The sequence below is a fragment of the Austrofundulus limnaeus genome, unplaced genomic scaffold (genome assembly GCF_001266775.1).
Source record: "Austrofundulus limnaeus strain Quisiro unplaced genomic scaffold, Austrofundulus_limnaeus-1.0 Scaffold199, whole genome shotgun sequence".
Classification (NCBI taxonomy): domain Eukaryota; kingdom Metazoa; phylum Chordata; class Actinopteri; order Cyprinodontiformes; family Rivulidae; genus Austrofundulus; species Austrofundulus limnaeus.
Genome location: NW_013952601.1, coordinates 102,028 through 120,040, shown reverse-complemented (window position 1 = coordinate 120,040; position 18,013 = coordinate 102,028). Strand labels below are relative to the sequence as shown.

At 40.2% G+C, this 18,013-nt stretch overlaps 1 protein-coding gene across 1 annotated transcript in view; it reads left to right on the top strand.

Moving 5' to 3' along the window:
* Positions 1-11,281: 11,281 nt before the first annotated feature.
* The window catches only part of LOC106524735 (protocadherin-17), a 17,302-nt gene continuing 10,570 nt past the window's right edge, over positions 11,282-18,013 (top strand). Inside the window, exons 1-3 of the mRNA XM_014018660.1 lie at positions 11,282-14,915; positions 16,064-16,122; positions 16,234-16,403. Coding sequence (XP_013874114.1) covers positions 12,447-14,915; positions 16,064-16,122; positions 16,234-16,403 — 2,698 coding nt within the window. The 5' untranslated portion in view covers positions 11,282-12,446. The remainder of the gene's footprint in view (positions 14,916-16,063; positions 16,123-16,233; positions 16,404-18,013) is intronic.

The following is an 18,013-nucleotide window of genomic DNA, read 5'->3' as shown; positions in this document are numbered from 1 at the left end:
TATATATATATATCTCACCTGCTGTCTATCATGCCAGAGTTTTAAACTAAGGTTATGTTAAGCAATTGTGGCATTATGACTATTTTTTCTGAAGTCTTGAAAAAAATCTTGAAAAAAGATCTCACACATTTTAGTAGCACTCCAGAGTTTGTGTTGGGAATTACTTTTTACTTCTATCGCCATCTTCATCTTCTACTGCTTGTCTATGTTTGGGTAACAGAGGAAACAGGCCAGAGAGAGAGAGAGAGAAAGACATCCTTCTCCAGAGCATATCTCTGGGGAGAAGGATGTCTCCAGATCTTTCTGTGGGCTCCCAAAGTGTCCCCATGCAAGGAAGGATACATAATCCCTCCAGCAATTTCTGGATTTGCCTCTGAGTCTTTTTCCAGTAAGACATAATCAGAAACCTTTCAAAGGGAGGAATCCTAATCAGATGCCCAAACTACCTCAACTGACTCTTTTCATTGCAGAGGAGCAGCCAGTGATGTATAAAACTGGATAGGACAYTGCCTATCGGCGCTTTTATGTACTATCATGTAAAGAGTGCCACCTTTACTATATGTTTATTATGGATKTAAAAACACTATGTTCATATYGTAGATTACAGCTTTGCTCCATCATATTGTGTCTTTACAACAATTTCTTTTCAATATCACTAGAATGTGCAATGTTCAATCACACCTAATGGTGATTTTTCATTTAAATACCATTTTTGGTGGAAGACTCAGATATAAATAATTTTAAATGTAATTTTTGGTGTGTTTCTGTTAAAATGTAACACTAAATTCCAGTGACAATACACATGTTTCATAAATGTAAATGGGTATATATGTGTAATTGTTTACAGGGTAAGTCCTGGGCTCCCTGAAGCTGTTTTTATTMAGCTGGAAATGGACAAATTTATTAAAGATGAGCAGAATAAAGACAATTAATTAAGTGTAATATTTTGGACTCAAAATTTTTGTTACATAAGATTGGACATTTATYATAGTCAAATACTTGTTGTTTTATACACCGAACAACACCCTCCCACTGTCATAAGAGGTCTGGTACACCTGTATTTATGTCTGCAGAATAACCATAAAGTATTTATCACATTTTCAGTATTATGTCTTAATATACTAGTCTTTTATATGTATTTCACAATAATTAAATTAATAAAATAAATTAATTATTGTCATGTTTGTTATTTTACAGAAGTCTAGGGGGTGGGGGTGGGGGAATATGTTAACTATTCCAGCAGTGCACTATGTTGTAGGTCTACTGTATGTTATGCATAAAATGTATGACACTGTTGTATCAAATTGGCTGCTGTTAAGTTAGAGCTKTGAAAAACACTGCTTAGTACCATATTATTCTGCATGTACATCCTCCTTTTTTTAACTCTGTCAACTGTTTACTGATTGTGATGATTAAATTTGGAGAATAATTTACACAAGTCTGCCTGCGGCTAACATTATTTATTGCTGAACAGCTGACTCTGAATGATTTCTTTACTAATGCAAGTACAAGAGAAACAAGTGAAATTTTATTTCTTGTGTTTTTGTCTGTGAATTTAATATGTGCTACAGTTTATAGCAAAACATTCAGTTCCCGATGTATTAATCTTCATTTTCTTGGGCTCTGCTAACACATTCTCATGTCGGACTCGTCAACATATTGACGCTTGGTCAGGGACCGTCTGCGTCCAGTTTTGAGGCATTGGGTACCCCCCACGCATCAGTCCTTGCMGCCCATCTCTTTTCCGGGTTGCGTCACTTAGGGGTCTTTGGGTCGGGGGTCTGAGGTTAACATGAGGGGTCAGGATTAATGGTTAATTTGAGATACTGGGGTCAGGGATAGACTGTATAAAGCTAATATAGGTTAATTATAGGCTCTGGGACAGTTAGTTCTCGCAAATTCTCTACATTTAAAAAATGGTTAATATGAGGGATCAGGTTTAATGGTTAAGTTTGGGGTCTGGGGTCAGGGATAGGGTGTATAAGGCTAATAGAAGTTAAATTTAGGGTCTGGGATGGTTAGTTTCTCGCATTTCCTACTCTTGTAAAAAAACATGATGACGCGCTCGTCCTCCTCCGCCTCATCTCATAAAGAACTGATGTGCGGGGGGTACCCGGCGCRTCCGAAAGTTGACGCCGACAGCTACCTGACCAAGCRTCAATATGTTGACGCGGGGGGCATGAGAATGCGTTGGCTCTGCACACATATACATATGGTTCATGCTGATCAACAATCAACACTTAGTAATGGCAGCGCTCTTTCCTTGACAGTACACAGGCAATGTCCAATCCAGTACTAAATCAATCAATGGGAGATGCAGCATTACTTTGATCTACCCCTAATGGAGCTCCTAACCCAGTCTCTAAYGCCTGGTTCACATGGCAAGATTTTACATTAAAAAACATAGATATAACAGGTTTGGTCCTACAGTGTGTGGTGTAAAGCTACATGACAAAAGACACACCACACACAAACAGATTTCACTTGGCAGCATTCAGAAGTTAGACAGGAATTGTCCCAAATCCTTCCAAGATCAAACKTGAGTTCAGGGTAAACAAACATAGCAGATGAGGAAGATGCGATAGCAAAAGTTTGCAGACTATTTTTAACAGAAAAAAAAAAGAAATATCTGACACTCACTAAATTTTCTGGTGCACTATGGCAGTTGTTTTGGATTCTGTATTTTGGATTCTCCTCTGTTTTTCTATCACCATGCTGTCTGATTGGCTAGACTTCATATTCAACAGGCTGCGTGCTTGTTTGTCCTTGGGGAACAGCACCCATTTTGGGATAYTGGGCCAAGACAATCCAACATGTCAAATCTCCTCGATTTGAGGATGGAGCAGTCCAGACATCCTTCAGAACCATCACAAAAATCAGAGTGTCCTTAAAATTATATCTTGCYATGTTAACCCAGCTTAAGGCTGAGCCTGGATACCTTATGAAGGAAGCTTMTTTCAATCATGAGCCATACCGCATGATCGTAGGAAGGACTGGAATRTAGACAGACCAGTAAATTGATAGCTTTGCTTGGGACTGAAATCTTTGACCAAAACAATGCCTGCATTAMTGAGGATAAAACCCCAATCAGTCAATCCATCTCTGGCTCCATACCATCACTCAAGAACAAGAAACCCAAATAGTTGATCACTTTCACCTGGTGGAAGAGGAGACCCCCAACCCACCTGTTTCCAATTGACAATAATCTCAACTACTACCACATGTAGTATGTCCTCTCCATCTCCMACTGTTCATCTGCAACCAGAGTCATGGAGGCAACAGGTCCAGGAAAGAAACTCATACATTCCTCTCTTGAGTGACCCTTGCCAACTCATCCTGGGGGRCCCCAAGGCATTCCCTGGCCAGAGAGGATACATAATCCCTCCAGAGAGTTGGACGTGCCTGGAACACCTCTAARGGAAGGCATCCAGGAGGCATCCTGATCAGATGCCCAACCTGACTCCTTTCGAAGTAGAGGAACAGCAGCTCTGCTCCAAGCTCCCCCTGATGATGGAGCGCCTCACCCTATGTCTAAGGCTCAGCCCGACCACCCTAGGAAGGAAGCTCATTTCAGACTCTTGTATCCAGGATCTCGTCCTTTCAGTCATGATCCTCGCCTTATGGTGAGAGTTGGAACAGACCAACCAGTATATGGAGAGCTTTGCCTTTTGACTCAGTTCTTTCTTCACCACAACTGATCAATGCAACATCCTCATTACTGATGGGGGTGAGGGGGTCAAAATTGTCAAATTATAGGTCAGTATCAGTAAAACTGACATAAATCTATTTTTGTGTAAGTAAAGGTGACCATCTTAAATCAAACTGATCAGTTAATCTGTTTTAGAAGCTCATCCAATATCACTATCTGAGAGCTTTATTAAAATGTTTTCAGTGGTTCATACRTTTAACAAAGTCAAACATGCACACACATGGACACAGGTTAAAACATTATATGAAATAAGTTTGAAAATGAAACATCTAAAATAAAAATAACAAATTACTGCAATTGTTGATGAAATAAACAAGAGTTATTTTAGTCTCTATAAAACTTGAACAAATCACTGGAAAAATAGGCTGAATTAAACTCCAATAATTATAAACCCAGTATTTGATATACCACCTGCCAGCTGGATTTTACTTCACCTCAGGGTTCCTAACAACACTGCAGCTACAAACTGAGAAAAAAGTCCATAAATGTACACTGTCTTTTGGGAAGCTTCCAAGTTCTTATAAAGCTCAAAAAGCCTTTAAAACTGTTTGGTTAAAATGTTCCTTCGTACAGGGACCAAACCTGGAGGTGATRTAAGGTAACCACACAGCCTGGGGAAAAGTCTAATATACTGGAAGTGGTTTCAACGTCTGGCTGAGCATTATATGGTCAAAAGGTTTAGGTTTAAGGTTAACCTCAGGTTAAGGTAAGGTTATAACATAAATAAAACGATTCAACTAGCCATAGAATTTGATCCTTAACTCTAAAAAACAAGCACAGAAAAGTTCAAAGAGTAGCTTTATAGAAGACATTTCCTGATTCCCTTTTCAGTCTTAACAAATAAACTTTTTTTAAATAAAAATGATTATTAACAAGTTGATGTGTCACATTGTATGTGAGCTTTTTCATGAAAATATCAAAAAAAGGGCAAACACGTTTAAAAGATAGCAGAAGGCTGCATGAAATATTTGTGTATCACATTCACCCAATAAGTCAGATTGCTGAACTAATATCAATGATGCCAGCAGGCAAATCAAACTTCTGCTGAAGCCAAGAGAGAAAAGCAAAAACATCTAAATATTGACAAAGTTTTCCCATGTTTTAAAAAGACTCTTTACCTCCGGTGTAGTTCAGGTTATAATTACATATTCAGAACTCACTATTTGACTTCATTTACCTCCAAAAGTGTGGTAATTTCAAACTGGATATTATTAAAAAGGGTAAAACAAATGCCAAAAAAATGTGTTCAAGCACTAATGTGTCTGGCAACTTATAAAGTTTATTTTATTGAAGGAAAAACATAGGTTGCAGTAATTTCTCTGAGAACTGCAAGAGTGTACCTAAAGATCAAATCATTAAAATGACATAATAAAGCTTAACATAAAAGGGATCTTAAACATCATATTTTGTCTGACAGCAGATTACCTTTCTTATTTTTTTAATGTTCAAAGTATGGCGTCATGTAATTTTTATCATTACCATCTATTTGTCTAAAGGGAGAGTTCAAACCTTTAGAAGCAGAGTTTTGTGGAAAAGTTATAAATATTTTAAATCTTACCAGCTGTAGATATCTCTTTGAACAACCTCAGTTTGGAGAAAATATTCATTTTTGACTAGATGGAAAACAGCCAGTTCAAACAAGATAAAAAAAATGAAGTGTATTCCAGTTGTTATAAAACAACTGGCTGAACAACAGCTCAGTGGTTAGCAGTTATGCCTCACAGCAAAAAGGCCCGGGGTTCTATCCTTGGTTAGTATCCAGGGTCTTTCTGGATGGAATTTGTATGTTCTTCTTGTGTTTGCGTGGGTTTCTACGGTTTCTCCAGTTTCTTCCTAAAGACCAAAACTGTGCACGAGACATTAGGTTGTCTTCTGGCGCAGGCCTCCCTTGCAAATTAGATCTGTGATCTCAGTGGGAATTGTATGGTTAAATGACTATTAATAAATAAATGAAAACTCCAATCTCATAAAATGGTATCCCATAAACCTTTGCATTGCTTTCAGCTTCATATTACATTATTATAGTAGAAAGTTCATTGTGATTTTGAAGGAAGTGCAACAGGCTGCATAGAAAAKGCTTACAGGTATTTGCTGCCAAATAACTAAGAAATCATCTTATGCGTTGACTATAAACAAAGGTTCTTACTCAGKCAATTCTGGTCCATTATCTTGCATATTTTGCAACAACACACCTAATACAGTGATTGAATCACCACTTTGAGTCAGCATAAGCCTGTTAATCACCAAATAATTCAAATCAGGTGTGTTGGAGCAGTAGAATATCTAAAACATGCAGGATTAATATATTAATGTAATTCTAAATGAAGCCACTCAAAAAGCTAAAATATCAACAACAAGTAAGATATTAATTGTTCCTAAGATTTAAACAGAATCATACCCTTCATATCCCTTCCTTAGCTGCCTTGCACTATATGCAAGTGTTTTTTTAGCGTATGATCCTGTGTTTCTGTGTAAACATAGRATCAAAGCATTTTTTAACTAATTTTTCCCATTGTGTGTGTTCCAAGCTTTTTAAAAGTAGCACGACCCCAATTRGTTGCTGCATGACCTGAACACCTGTTACCCCATGTTTTTTGTCATGTGTGTGTCTTCTTGAATGGGTTTTCTTAAACGTAATTTCATTGTGCAAATGATGACAATAAAGGCTTTCATCATCATCATGCACATATAGCCTGAATTTCAGATTGGATTCACTGAACACATCCTAGATGCATTTTTCCAGCTTTGCAAAATGGAGACATTTAAAGAATTACATCTGATTTTTTTACATTAGATTACAAAATGCACAGAGTTTCCTATGATTGCAGTTTTTGCTAAACTTGTGAGACTCCTGCTCCTTTCCGTTATTATCCCTCCCTGCTTTTAAATGGGAGTGGGTTATTGCAAAAACAACACTCAAGGCTTGATTATTTTAATAACGAAGTTTTCTTCACACAAACCATAATCAAGATCCAGATTTCTTACTAATTAGAAATCCTAACCCTGAACAAAAGGCTCCGACCTTTAGTGGGTCACTGCAAATTAAACAATTAACTCACTGTTTCACCCGTGGCCCACATTCTCTGCAACTCGTGCTGTTTTGGGTGGCATCAGAAGGTCGGAGCAAACAACCTTTTTGGCTGCGAGGTTGAAGGACTTGTTGGTAAATAGGGCATTTCTCGGGGTCTATTTTCAGCTGCAGATTAATGCACATTTGGTATGCCAGCAAATTATAACAGCAGGGTGGTGTATGTGGGATTGACTAAAAATAAACGACAGCTCTCGTGTTCATCCTAATGAAGCAACATGACACCCAGAGCAACAGTGTCAACTGAGTCTCCTATAAAGCTGCCTTTGTATACCATTAATTTACAGCCGCTAATATGCTTTGAAGCCAGTGTAAAACATTTTAAATTACATTTCAGACAAGCATCAAAATGGGATGATTTTTAAGTTGTGTATTTAAAAATAATGTAACAGAAGACGTACTTGTCTCCCAGTGTAACAGTACAGGGTACAATGACAGAAAACTCTGTTTGAAGGAATAAAGAAGTCAAATTATTCCTTTCAAGTTTTTTTTTGAAAATTATCTTTTGCCAAATGTTTATTTAGGTCATCTTGAAAGAAAACTTGTGAAACAGTTGTTTTTTATTTAATCTTTTAAAATTATTTTATAGCACACGTCAACATGTGCCAGTACTTATATTTCTGCTTGAAAATTTAAGCTTTTTGTGATTGGTGCTGTTTTTTCATGACAGCTGGCAAMTTTGAAGCCAAAAAAAGGTTGGAATGTTTCAGTAATCTTTGATTTWGGTGTGAACAGAGAAACAAAAAAATGCTAAATGAGACTGATGAAACTCTCGCTGATGAACTTGCAGCCAAGAAAAGTGAAAAGTGCCAACAGAGAGACTGTTTTGTTTTCTGTAAACTTTGTATTTCAAAGTCAAATGATTTGATTCAATTAATAGTTTTTTTTATCAACTGATTTGCTGGACTGTAAGAACATTATTCTTAATAAATGAAAATGTTGATAGCACAAGTAATTAATGGTAATAATGGGACTTTTAAAATGTATTTTTTAGTCATMTATGTTCTAAATTCTATAAAGAATGTTAGTGGGGGGAAATCATCTGTTTTTCTATAGGAATAACAATTTATATTTTTGTCAACAAGTATCGACCGATGTTAGCCCTTGACTTGGACCAAGGTTTTAAATGTATTTTAAGTTTATCACCCCTGCCATACAAGACATTATTAGACATTGCATCTCAAATACCACAGCCATGTAGTCCTGTTGAATCTGAAGCTGGCACAAAAGTAAGTTGGTCTTAAAGTTCCCCTACTCCCCCTCACACAAAAACACAGCATTGCATGACCTTTCTTTTGAGCATGAAAGAACTTACAGCTAAATATTTGAACATACAGGAGTAAGGTAAGAAATGTGTGAATCAGCACAACAAAACAGCAGAAAAAAACCCTGTGTTTATTTATTTATTTTTAATAGGGCAATGTCCCATTCATACAGAACCACCCCCCAAGGTTTGTGGGCAATAAAAAAATACATTTGAAGTCTACTGGTGTTGCTTTATTTCATTTTCAGTTTAAATAGAAAAAAAGATGAAGGTGCAGGACTGAAAGCTTGTGCTGGAACCAGTTGTGCCTATTCTGACTTCAAATTCCAGGTTCCTGTCAGATGTCTGATTTCAAGTGATGATAGGGCATTAGGGTACAAGAATTTTATCTTTGGGGGGTACTACCCCAGTGACAAGCCTTTGTATCACTAAAGGTGCAGTTGAGTCGTTTTTATTAAGAGTGTCTTTYAAATGTTCATACTGACCTGATTTATAAAATGTGTTCTGACAGAGTACCTAATTTTATTCCCTTACAAACACATTATTCACTAAGAATTATACAACTGTTATACTCCGGCTCTGAAGGCATATTATTTGACAAAAAATACATAAAAGAGACTTGTGGTTAAAGTGACTTGTGTTTTTTATTTTTTATTTTTTTCAGTTGTACTTCAAACCTTGCTGGAGCTTGTTTTATGCTTTACCAACAACAATGCCTATTCGTGTGAAGTGGCAAACAAACAGGGCAACTCATTTACTGTGAAGAAAAAAAAAAAACAAGTGTCTGTTATATTTAAAGAAACACTTGTTCGCAGGATCAGTTCRTAGTTTGTTTTGTTCTTTTTGTTTGATTTGTTGGCTCGATGAAAACTATATAGACACTCATCCTCTTAAAAGAACAAAGTGTGCACCTCCAAACACTCATTAAACAGAGCAAAATGATCTTTCTGACACTTTCTTCCAAATAATGCAAGCTCTCGCTGCTTCCGTTTAGATCTCTGCAGTCACCCTGACAGAACACCAGCGAAGTGAATTTCATTTTAAGTGCTCAAAGCATTTGAATATTCCGAACCACAGCAGAACACATCTCTAAAAGCTGGCCACTGGGAAAGGATTCACAGATTCCTAAAAAAGAAATCATAGTTTTAGGGACCAGACTTCTCAAAACCTTAACATGTAAAATTACTATTATTATTATTATTATTATTATTTGCATGGCTTGTTCCGACGGTAGAAAAAAAAGATGGTTTTGCGAGGTAAATTTAATGAACTGTCCCTTTAAGACTTGTGCTCTGCAGAGGAGTCATGACACGGGGGTTATACAGAAATGTGAATCATTATTACAAGATAAGAATAAAGATTACTACAAGCTAGAAACTACAGTGTAGAAATTGAATATATGTTTTATATTTTAATCATTTGTTCATCCAGTATTTGCCATTTTGAAGTTGTTCTGTGTTTTTATGTCTTCTTCCATGTGACTGATTCTATAATAATATATATTATCTAATATAAATATGTTTACAAAAATGTTTTGTAGAGACATTTGTTCCAAGCAGAACTTGCTTTGGCCCTCGTTTGCTCTGCAGCAAAATTCAGTGCCTGGTCTGGATCATCCTTCCCACTTCCTCCACCATCAGTATTCCTGTGTGCAGGCTTGAAGTGCAACCAGCGACGGGGAGCAGAAACAGAATGATAAACAATTTAATCTCACCTTTAATCACGCTTGCACGGAGTGGTAAGTGAATCACGCGAGAGAGATGCTAAGATATTACAAGTGCGCTTAAATGGAGCATGGCCGCGGTTTGTCATCTCCACCTGGAATTAACAACAGGTATGGGTTTACGCCAAACAGAATAATGCGCTTTCAAGTAAAAATCAATTTGTCATGAAACACCTGATGCATCCGTTGGTTTATTTACAGCCCCTCCAACCCCACAAAAAAGGCTGCAAAAATTGTATTTCACAGCAGGTCAGATGCTGTGGTCTCATTAGAAGAAGTTATCCAAGACAGTCGTCTGGTTTTAGAAGAACAGAGCAAACTTCACACTAGAATAAGGCCTATTTTTTATGGCCTTAAAGCCCCTCTCATTTTGAGTTCAGATCATATTAAATGGTATGACTGTGACAATGCAGACACAATCATCAATAGCAGCTATTTCCTGAGGTTTTAACATAGACTGAATGATAATTAGTTTTCCTTTGTTGTCCTTATCTCTTACCTGCAGAAATGGCCAATTTATGCAGGCTGCACCCCAGCCAGCCAAAGTTGATGCTCCCCAGAGGAGGAAAGCAGCCATGTTTCAGACAATGAAAATGAACTCGGGAGAAACTCAAGGTTGATTTTGATCCAGGGTAAGGTGGAATTAAACGAGGAAGCGGGCCACAGTTGTCTTGCCCTGCCTGTTGACACAACTTCCGCTTCAGAATATAGGGTCCCTGGATCATGCGTCACAGAGATTTGGTCAAGTGAGAATAAAAATGCAAATGTCATATTGTTGAAATGCTGGGTGAACTAAATGTCAGTCTATCTTTTATTTATTTATTTATTTATTTATTTAGATATGAGATTGATGCAGATCTGCTATTGGAGAAGAATGTCGCTGCATAAGGCTAGTTATACCAACAGCTGTGATATTTGAGCTGTGAAATAAGCCTTGTTTCTTTCAGAGGAATAAGCATGTCCTTTACAGAGATTATCCTGCAAAACATCCACAGTCTGTCCTCTCTCCTTTTCATCTCTTGTGATTGAGATTTCTCCAAACCAGTGATGACAACAAGGGAGGCCAGCAGAACAGACAGGTGTGAGTCTGTTGTTTTTAATAATTAAAGGGAATCTTTGTAATGAATACCTAAGGAGCTTCAATGACACCTAGAACACAGCACTCTCAGTTCTCCAAACATTTTGGTCCGCTTTTATACATTTTCCACACCACCATCTGTTCCACTTCTCACCACCCCCCCCCCCAACTCCCATAAAAAATGACCACTTGTCTTGCTCCTTTTTTTTTCTGCATGCCAGACAAATTTCATCAAYCCATCTATAATCCCTACTTCTCATCGACACGTATTGGGAGCAACATCCAACCCCCACCACCTCTGATGCTGATGCTGCTGCGCGCACACACATCAGTAAATGAATCACGTAGCACTAGAACAGCCCCTTCTTCTTCATGCGATCTCGCCAGCCAGACCCCCGTTGGAACCCCCCCACCCCCACCCCTCCTCCTCCTCCCACTTCCCCCCTCAAGGCAAGATCTGTCACTCTTCACTCATCTGCCTGGAGGACGATCAGAAAGTATGTTAAATGCGCTCGGAAGCACACAGGAGTGTGTTGTGGAGGCTTTCGGAGAGGTTTCCGGTCAGCTCGGCTCACTGGGGGTAGAGAGAGACGGAGAGCGAGGTTTCAACAGTTGACGCGGAGAGAACTGTGACTGAGCGCAGGGGGAAGAAGAGGAGGAGAAGAAGAAGCGATTAATTCTGAGCAAATCTCTCTTATTTTTTTTTTTCTCTCGCTCTCATCACAGTGACTTGCGGGTGAAGGAAGAGGAGAGCTGTGCGACTGAAGGATGCGAGGGGTCCAATTGGACTGGATTATTATGGGATTACTGGACTGATTATAGGGACGATCGCAAAAAAAATTGGCTGATGCTTTTGAATGACGGGAACACAAAAGGCTGGACAGGAGAGGATCAGGCTCCGTAGTGTCTCCCCCGCTCGCTTTTTATTCCACTTTTGTGCGGCATGGAGAGAGGCTGGATGTGCAGCACGGACGGATGCAACAGTGTGCCGCACAGGGAGGGGGGGAGAAAAGTCCATGTGTTGTGAATGGTAACAATCAGGAGGGGGGGAGCAATGCTGCATTTTGAATGGCCGTGTCAGTGTTTGCTGTAGCCTAGGTGTTGATGTCGCAAATGAGGGCAATGCGCTTTTTGTAAGCCACATGGTATAACCTTCACATCCAGACTCTAAACGCTTTAACCTTGGATGCGGTTGGGAATATTAATACTTTATAGTCATGGATAATTCATTAAGTCCCTCTGTTATTTAAAAAAACACACACACACAAAAAGCAAAGCATTACTTGTATAGGATGCTGAATTTGATATTTTATTCATACATCTGGTGTCGTCTTGCGGTCATCTTTGTTTACAGAGAKAGTTCATCACAGCCACACGGCATGAAAAAAAGAGGTTAGGATACAAATTAAAATCGAAAACAACCTTCATGAATCAGTTTAATACGTTATTAGTGTGAGATCGGAGTAAACCTCATGCCTGCTGTGGGTTTAGTTCTCTAGTTTTGCCATAATCAACAGGTTGAAAGTCAAGAGGATTTTTCTCCCCCTTCTCTTTTCTACCACTGCTGCAAATCTAGTTGAAGGGATGCGTCTCTCTGTACCCATTTTCTTTCTTCTCTGGGTTAAAGCCCTGACATTGAAAAATTTGAATTATTCTGTTCCGGAGGAGCAAGGACCTGGAACTGTTATCGGGAATATTGCGAAAGACGCTGGCTATGGGGTGATGGAGAGAGGGAAGAAATCAAACTTCAGAGTGCTGGAGAATTCTGCACCACATCTGGTGGATGTTGACCCTGAGAGTGGACTAATTTTCACCAAACAAAGGATTGACAGGGAAACGTTGTGCAGACGAAACCCAAAGTGCCAGCTCTCCATGGAGGTGTTTGCCAATGACAAGGAGATTTGTATGATCAAGATTGACATTCAGGACATAAACGACAACTCACCCAGTTTCCCTTCAGATCATGTGAATATTGATATTTCAGAAAATGCAGCTGCAGGGACACGTTTCCCTCTGACTATTGCACATGACTCAGATTCTGGGGAAAATGGGATAAAAACGTATCAGGTGACAAGAGATGATTACAATACCTTCTCTTTGGATTTAAAAGTGAGGGGTGATGGAACTATATACCCAGAGCTAGTGGTTCAGAGACCTCTGGATAGAGAGGATCAGAGCCATCACACCCTGCTTCTCACTGCAATCGATGGTGGGGAGTATCCGAGATCAGGCTCAATGCAGATCAACGTCAGAGTGACTGATTCGAATGACAATAGCCCCGTTTTTGAAAAATCCTCCTATGTGCTGGAGATTCCTGAGAATTCACCTCCTGGAAAAGTTCTTATAGACCTGAATGCTACCGACCAAGATGAGGGAAGTAACGGGCAGGTGGTCTATTCGTTTACTGGATATGCATCTGAACGAATACAAGATTTGTTCTCCATAGATCCAAATACTGGCGTCATCAAGGTCCAGGGAGAAATAGACTTTGAGGAGAATCCAATCATTGAGTTTGATGTGCAGGCAAAAGATCTTGGGCCCAATCCGATACCAGGGCACTGCAAAATTACTGTCAAAGTGCTCGACAAGAATGATAACTTGCCAATAATAAGTTTTGTGTCCGTCCGGCAGGGAGCCATCAGTGAGGCAGCTCCTCCAGAGTCTGTCATAGCTCTGGTCAGAGTGACGGATAAGGACTCAGGCCGTAACGGTCAGCTTCAGTGCCGGGTGCTGGGAAATGTCCCCTTCAGGCTGCAGGAAAACAATGATAATTTTTACACTCTGCTCACAGATAGACCTCTGGACAGAGAGACAAAAGACGAATACAATGTAACAATTGTTGCAAGAGATAATGGAATCCCTTCTCTGAACAACACAAGGTCTTTTACTGTGAAAATCTTAGATGAGAATGACAATGCTCCTCGTTTTACAAAGACATTGTATGCTTTGCAGGTGCCTGAAAATAATATCCCAGGGGAGTACCTGGGCTCAGTTTTGGCCCACGATCCAGATGTGGGTCGAAATGGAACAGTGTCATACTCCATACTGCCATCCCACATAGGAGATGTCTCAGTGTACACCTATGTGTCTGTTAATCCCACCAATGGGGCCATTTATGCCTCACGCTCTTTTAATTATGAGCAAACAAAATCCTTTGAGTTCAAAGTTCAGGCTAAAGATGGCGGCTCCCCACACATGGAGAGCACCTCTAGTGTCAGGGTCAATATTCTCGATGTCAATGACAATCTTCCAGTTATCATTTTACCTCTGTTGCAAAATGATACAGCTGAAATCCCAGTGCCTAGAAATGTGGGTATTGGGTACATCGTCACTACAGTGAAAGCAGTGGACCATGACCATGGCGAAAGTGGTCATTTAACCTACGAGATCACAGAGGGGAACGACGACCACCTGTTTGAGATGGATCCAGTGGGAGGAGAGGTCAGAATCGCCCATGCTCTTTGGGAGGAGATTGCCCCAGTGGTTGAGCTGGTGGTGAAGGTAACTGACCATGGCAAGCCTCCCTTATCTGCTGTGGCTAAGCTGATCATTAAGGCAAACACGGAAGCAGCAGCAGGAGGGGGTTCCAGCACGAGCGGGGAACAGCAGCACTGGGATGTGTCCCTGCCCCTCATAGTTACCCTCTGCATTATCTCTGTCATGCTCTTGGCCGTCATGACCGCCATCGCTGTCAAGTCCAAGCATCAAGATAAGGAGACTGGGAATTATAACTGTCGCATGGCTGAGTACTCCAATCCACCAGTGGGAAAGGGAAAAAAGAAAAGGATCAACAAGAGTGACATCATGCTGGTGCAGAGTGAGATGGAGGAAAGAGATTCTGCGAGCCGGATGAACGTGGTGAGCAGCCCGTCACTGATCACCTCACCAATATGTTTTGACTACCAAAGCCCCCTACCGCTCACGCTGCCGAGGTCAGAGGTCATGTACTTGAAAACCACCCCAAACAGCCTGACTGTGCCTAGGTCAGGGTGCCACTCCAGCTTCGCAGGGCTCAGCTCAGACACTCCAGCGAATAGGATGTCAGTGATACAGGTAAGAAGGATGCTCCACTATATTCTTATCTGGCCTTCATTCTCACTTATCTGCACACAGTGCTTTGCCTTACAAATCTATCAAAAGAAAAAAAAGTGATTGAAAAAGAGAAACTGGCACTGTGAACTGATTATTCTCATTTCTTTTCTTCCCATTTTGAAACTATGGTATAGTCTCTGCATGTAAAGCATGATATGACAACCTCCTGTTGAACTGTAATTATGTGTTTTAAGTGGCTATGTACTAAAAAGAGCCTCTTTTTCTCCATGTGCATTTGAGAATCACTTTCAAATTGTTCCACTGTAAGTTTTTTTGTTCTTGCAGAATGGCACAGTTGGTCTTCTTAATCTGAAAGTCCACTCAGTTAGACATGCAAACAGTGTGAGTCTTGAACAAGGCTGCTGCGACCCTGCCAGACTCACTGCCGTAGAGCGAAAACAAAACCTTGCCTGAAATGTGGGATTGGACAGGTGTTTGAGCAGCTTGTCCGATCACATTACCGAACCGAATGTGCATCAGACAGCTAGATGCACACAGCATAACCTTACAATCGCATTTTCGGTCCCCACCAGAAATATGGGCCAGATTCACCCATCCGCGTCCAAAGTTGGCACGGTGGGGCCGTTATTAGGTTCCAGCCTTGCCTTGTAGAGATGGCAGGGTTGGATGCTTGAGCCAGCTAACATGCTAATTTGACAGCATGAGTTTGTAGTGCTTTTTTGCACAGCAGAATTATCTGATGTAAATGATGTAAATATTCCAGTACTGTCTCATTTGGAGATAATAACACAGATGACAAGGCCTGGCACTGTCACCAGTCACCAGGGTATGCGGGTGTGATAAGCACAAACACATTACTTTCAACATAGAGGGAAAAAGGATCCTAATGACAGAGGCTAATGCTACGTCTTTGMCTTGCCAAGGAGAACACATATGGTCACAATGGAGATTTGCTGGTGTAGTTCCGTCCTCGCTGGCAGACGCCTGTGGTTGTTTRCAAATACGGTTCGGGTGTCATCATAAATATGGTAAAATGTCCGAAAGCCACACAAAGATATTTCCTTTCCCTGTCTGAATCTCCTGTTATTTAGGTTTGTTGTTCAAAAATGGTCACTGCATATTGTTGTCTTTCCCCTTTTCATTTCTAGACGGAAAATTTTTCCTCTGAGCCCAATTATTCCAGCAGCAGGCAGCCATTTGTTCAAAGGTAAGAGCAGCATCCAAACACTTCCTGAGTCGAGCTATCAAAGGAGGAGATTCTCACTCAGAAGTAACATTAAGTTGCATTTTATTTGTCTTTCTTTCCATCCTGCTACAGCTCAACATTTAAGGATGCAGAACGAGCGAGCCTGAGAGACAGTGGCCATGGTGATAGTGACCAGGCTGATAGTGACCAGGATACTAATAAAGGCTCACACTGCGACACATCTGCCAGGGAGGCCCTCAAGATGAAAGCGGCAGCAGTTAATGGCCAGCCTTTTGAGAAGGGTGAGTGGACATCTTCAAGATGCCTAACTGACTCTTGTGGCAGACATTGTTTGTACTTAATGCTATGAAAATGTGCCTAGAGTTTTGGTCGATGTTTAGGTGAAGGYCTACCAGCGTCTGGGTGCAGCCAGTTCAGAGACGTCTTCAATCAACATTATTAAAAGCTGTAGCTGCAGTGAGACATTTTGTTCCGCTTTACGTTGCAGACAGCCTGAGCTGAGTTTCAAAGATAACATGAAGGCACCCAGAGTGAAAGGTAGATGGTTAGTTTAAGGATAAAAGACCAAACATAAAAAATTCAAACATTCTCCAACTGATTTAACCATCAAACAGACTCATACGCTCGGCAAAGTGTTCTTCAATCTGTGACTTTTTTTGATCATGTCAATATTTGAACTTAGATTTGCTGCATACATGTCACAAAAAAAGAAAAAAGAAAATAGGATAAAAAAACAAGGAAGCATGATAGGCACTTGCAGTGCAAAATGACAGATATTTCTGGTGTAACATGACAGACTGTTTTCACCTTTTACTTGGAAAGATTTTTCTCAGATATTGGTTTTGCTGTGGTTGCACTGTCTTTTTTTGTGAWGGGAGCTTGCTTTACACCTGAAAATAGAAATGTTACATTTTATTTCACAAATCTGAAACGATGCACGCCGCCACAAGCATAATCACAGACGACTGTCAATCTGTTGCCACCCGGCTGACCTGAGAGAGACTGATATATTTAGCTATTGTGGATATAAACTGAGAACATGAAAGCAACTCTCACTGGTAAGATAAAAGATAATGTGGGGACCGGAGTGAAGTGGCAATGTTTTTCATTTCCTCRTCTGTGCCTGTAAAGAGAATGGCTGTGGTCATCATGTCCCTATGCAGCACTTTCCACACCATTTACATTGCTCTGAACTGTTTGTTTGCAGCATGCTCAGGAGGGTAGAGATGGAAACACTCTCGAGGCTGGCAGAAGGATGCGCCAATCCCTCTCTATCTGTCTCACTTTTATATACGTGTGAGTGTGTAAGTGTGTGGTTGTGTGTGCGCTGCGAAAAATTATGGCCGACCAAACTTGACTCTGTGGGAGGTGTAAATTCAATCACTTTGCTTCTTTTACTTTTTTTTCTTCTCTCCAGAATCTGATTCACCCAMAGTTCTTAGGCCAGTCACATGGAGAGATATTGAAAGAGATGCTTTGTTCTTATGAAACCAAATACTCACTCATGCAGCAGTGACACTTGCCTGACTGCAATCCCAGTTAATTTATAGACCTGGTTTTGTAAGATAAGAGAAATCCAATCAAGTGGGGCAACGCTTTTAATATCAGAATGTTTTGCTAATGTCTTTTCTGTTTGTAAGGGAGAAATGTAGTTTTAAAAAACCTAATGGTTAGAATAAATTGCCTTCTCACTGATGGGGTTGGTCAGTTGTACTATAAACGGTGTCAGTGTCTGCAGACTGCAAGATGGAAGATCCACATTATGCATTTTGCCTTAGAATCGATCACACAAAAACATCACCCGCCTACCCACACACTTCTTACTCTCTCTCTCACACACACACACACACACACACACACACACACACACACACACACACACACACACACA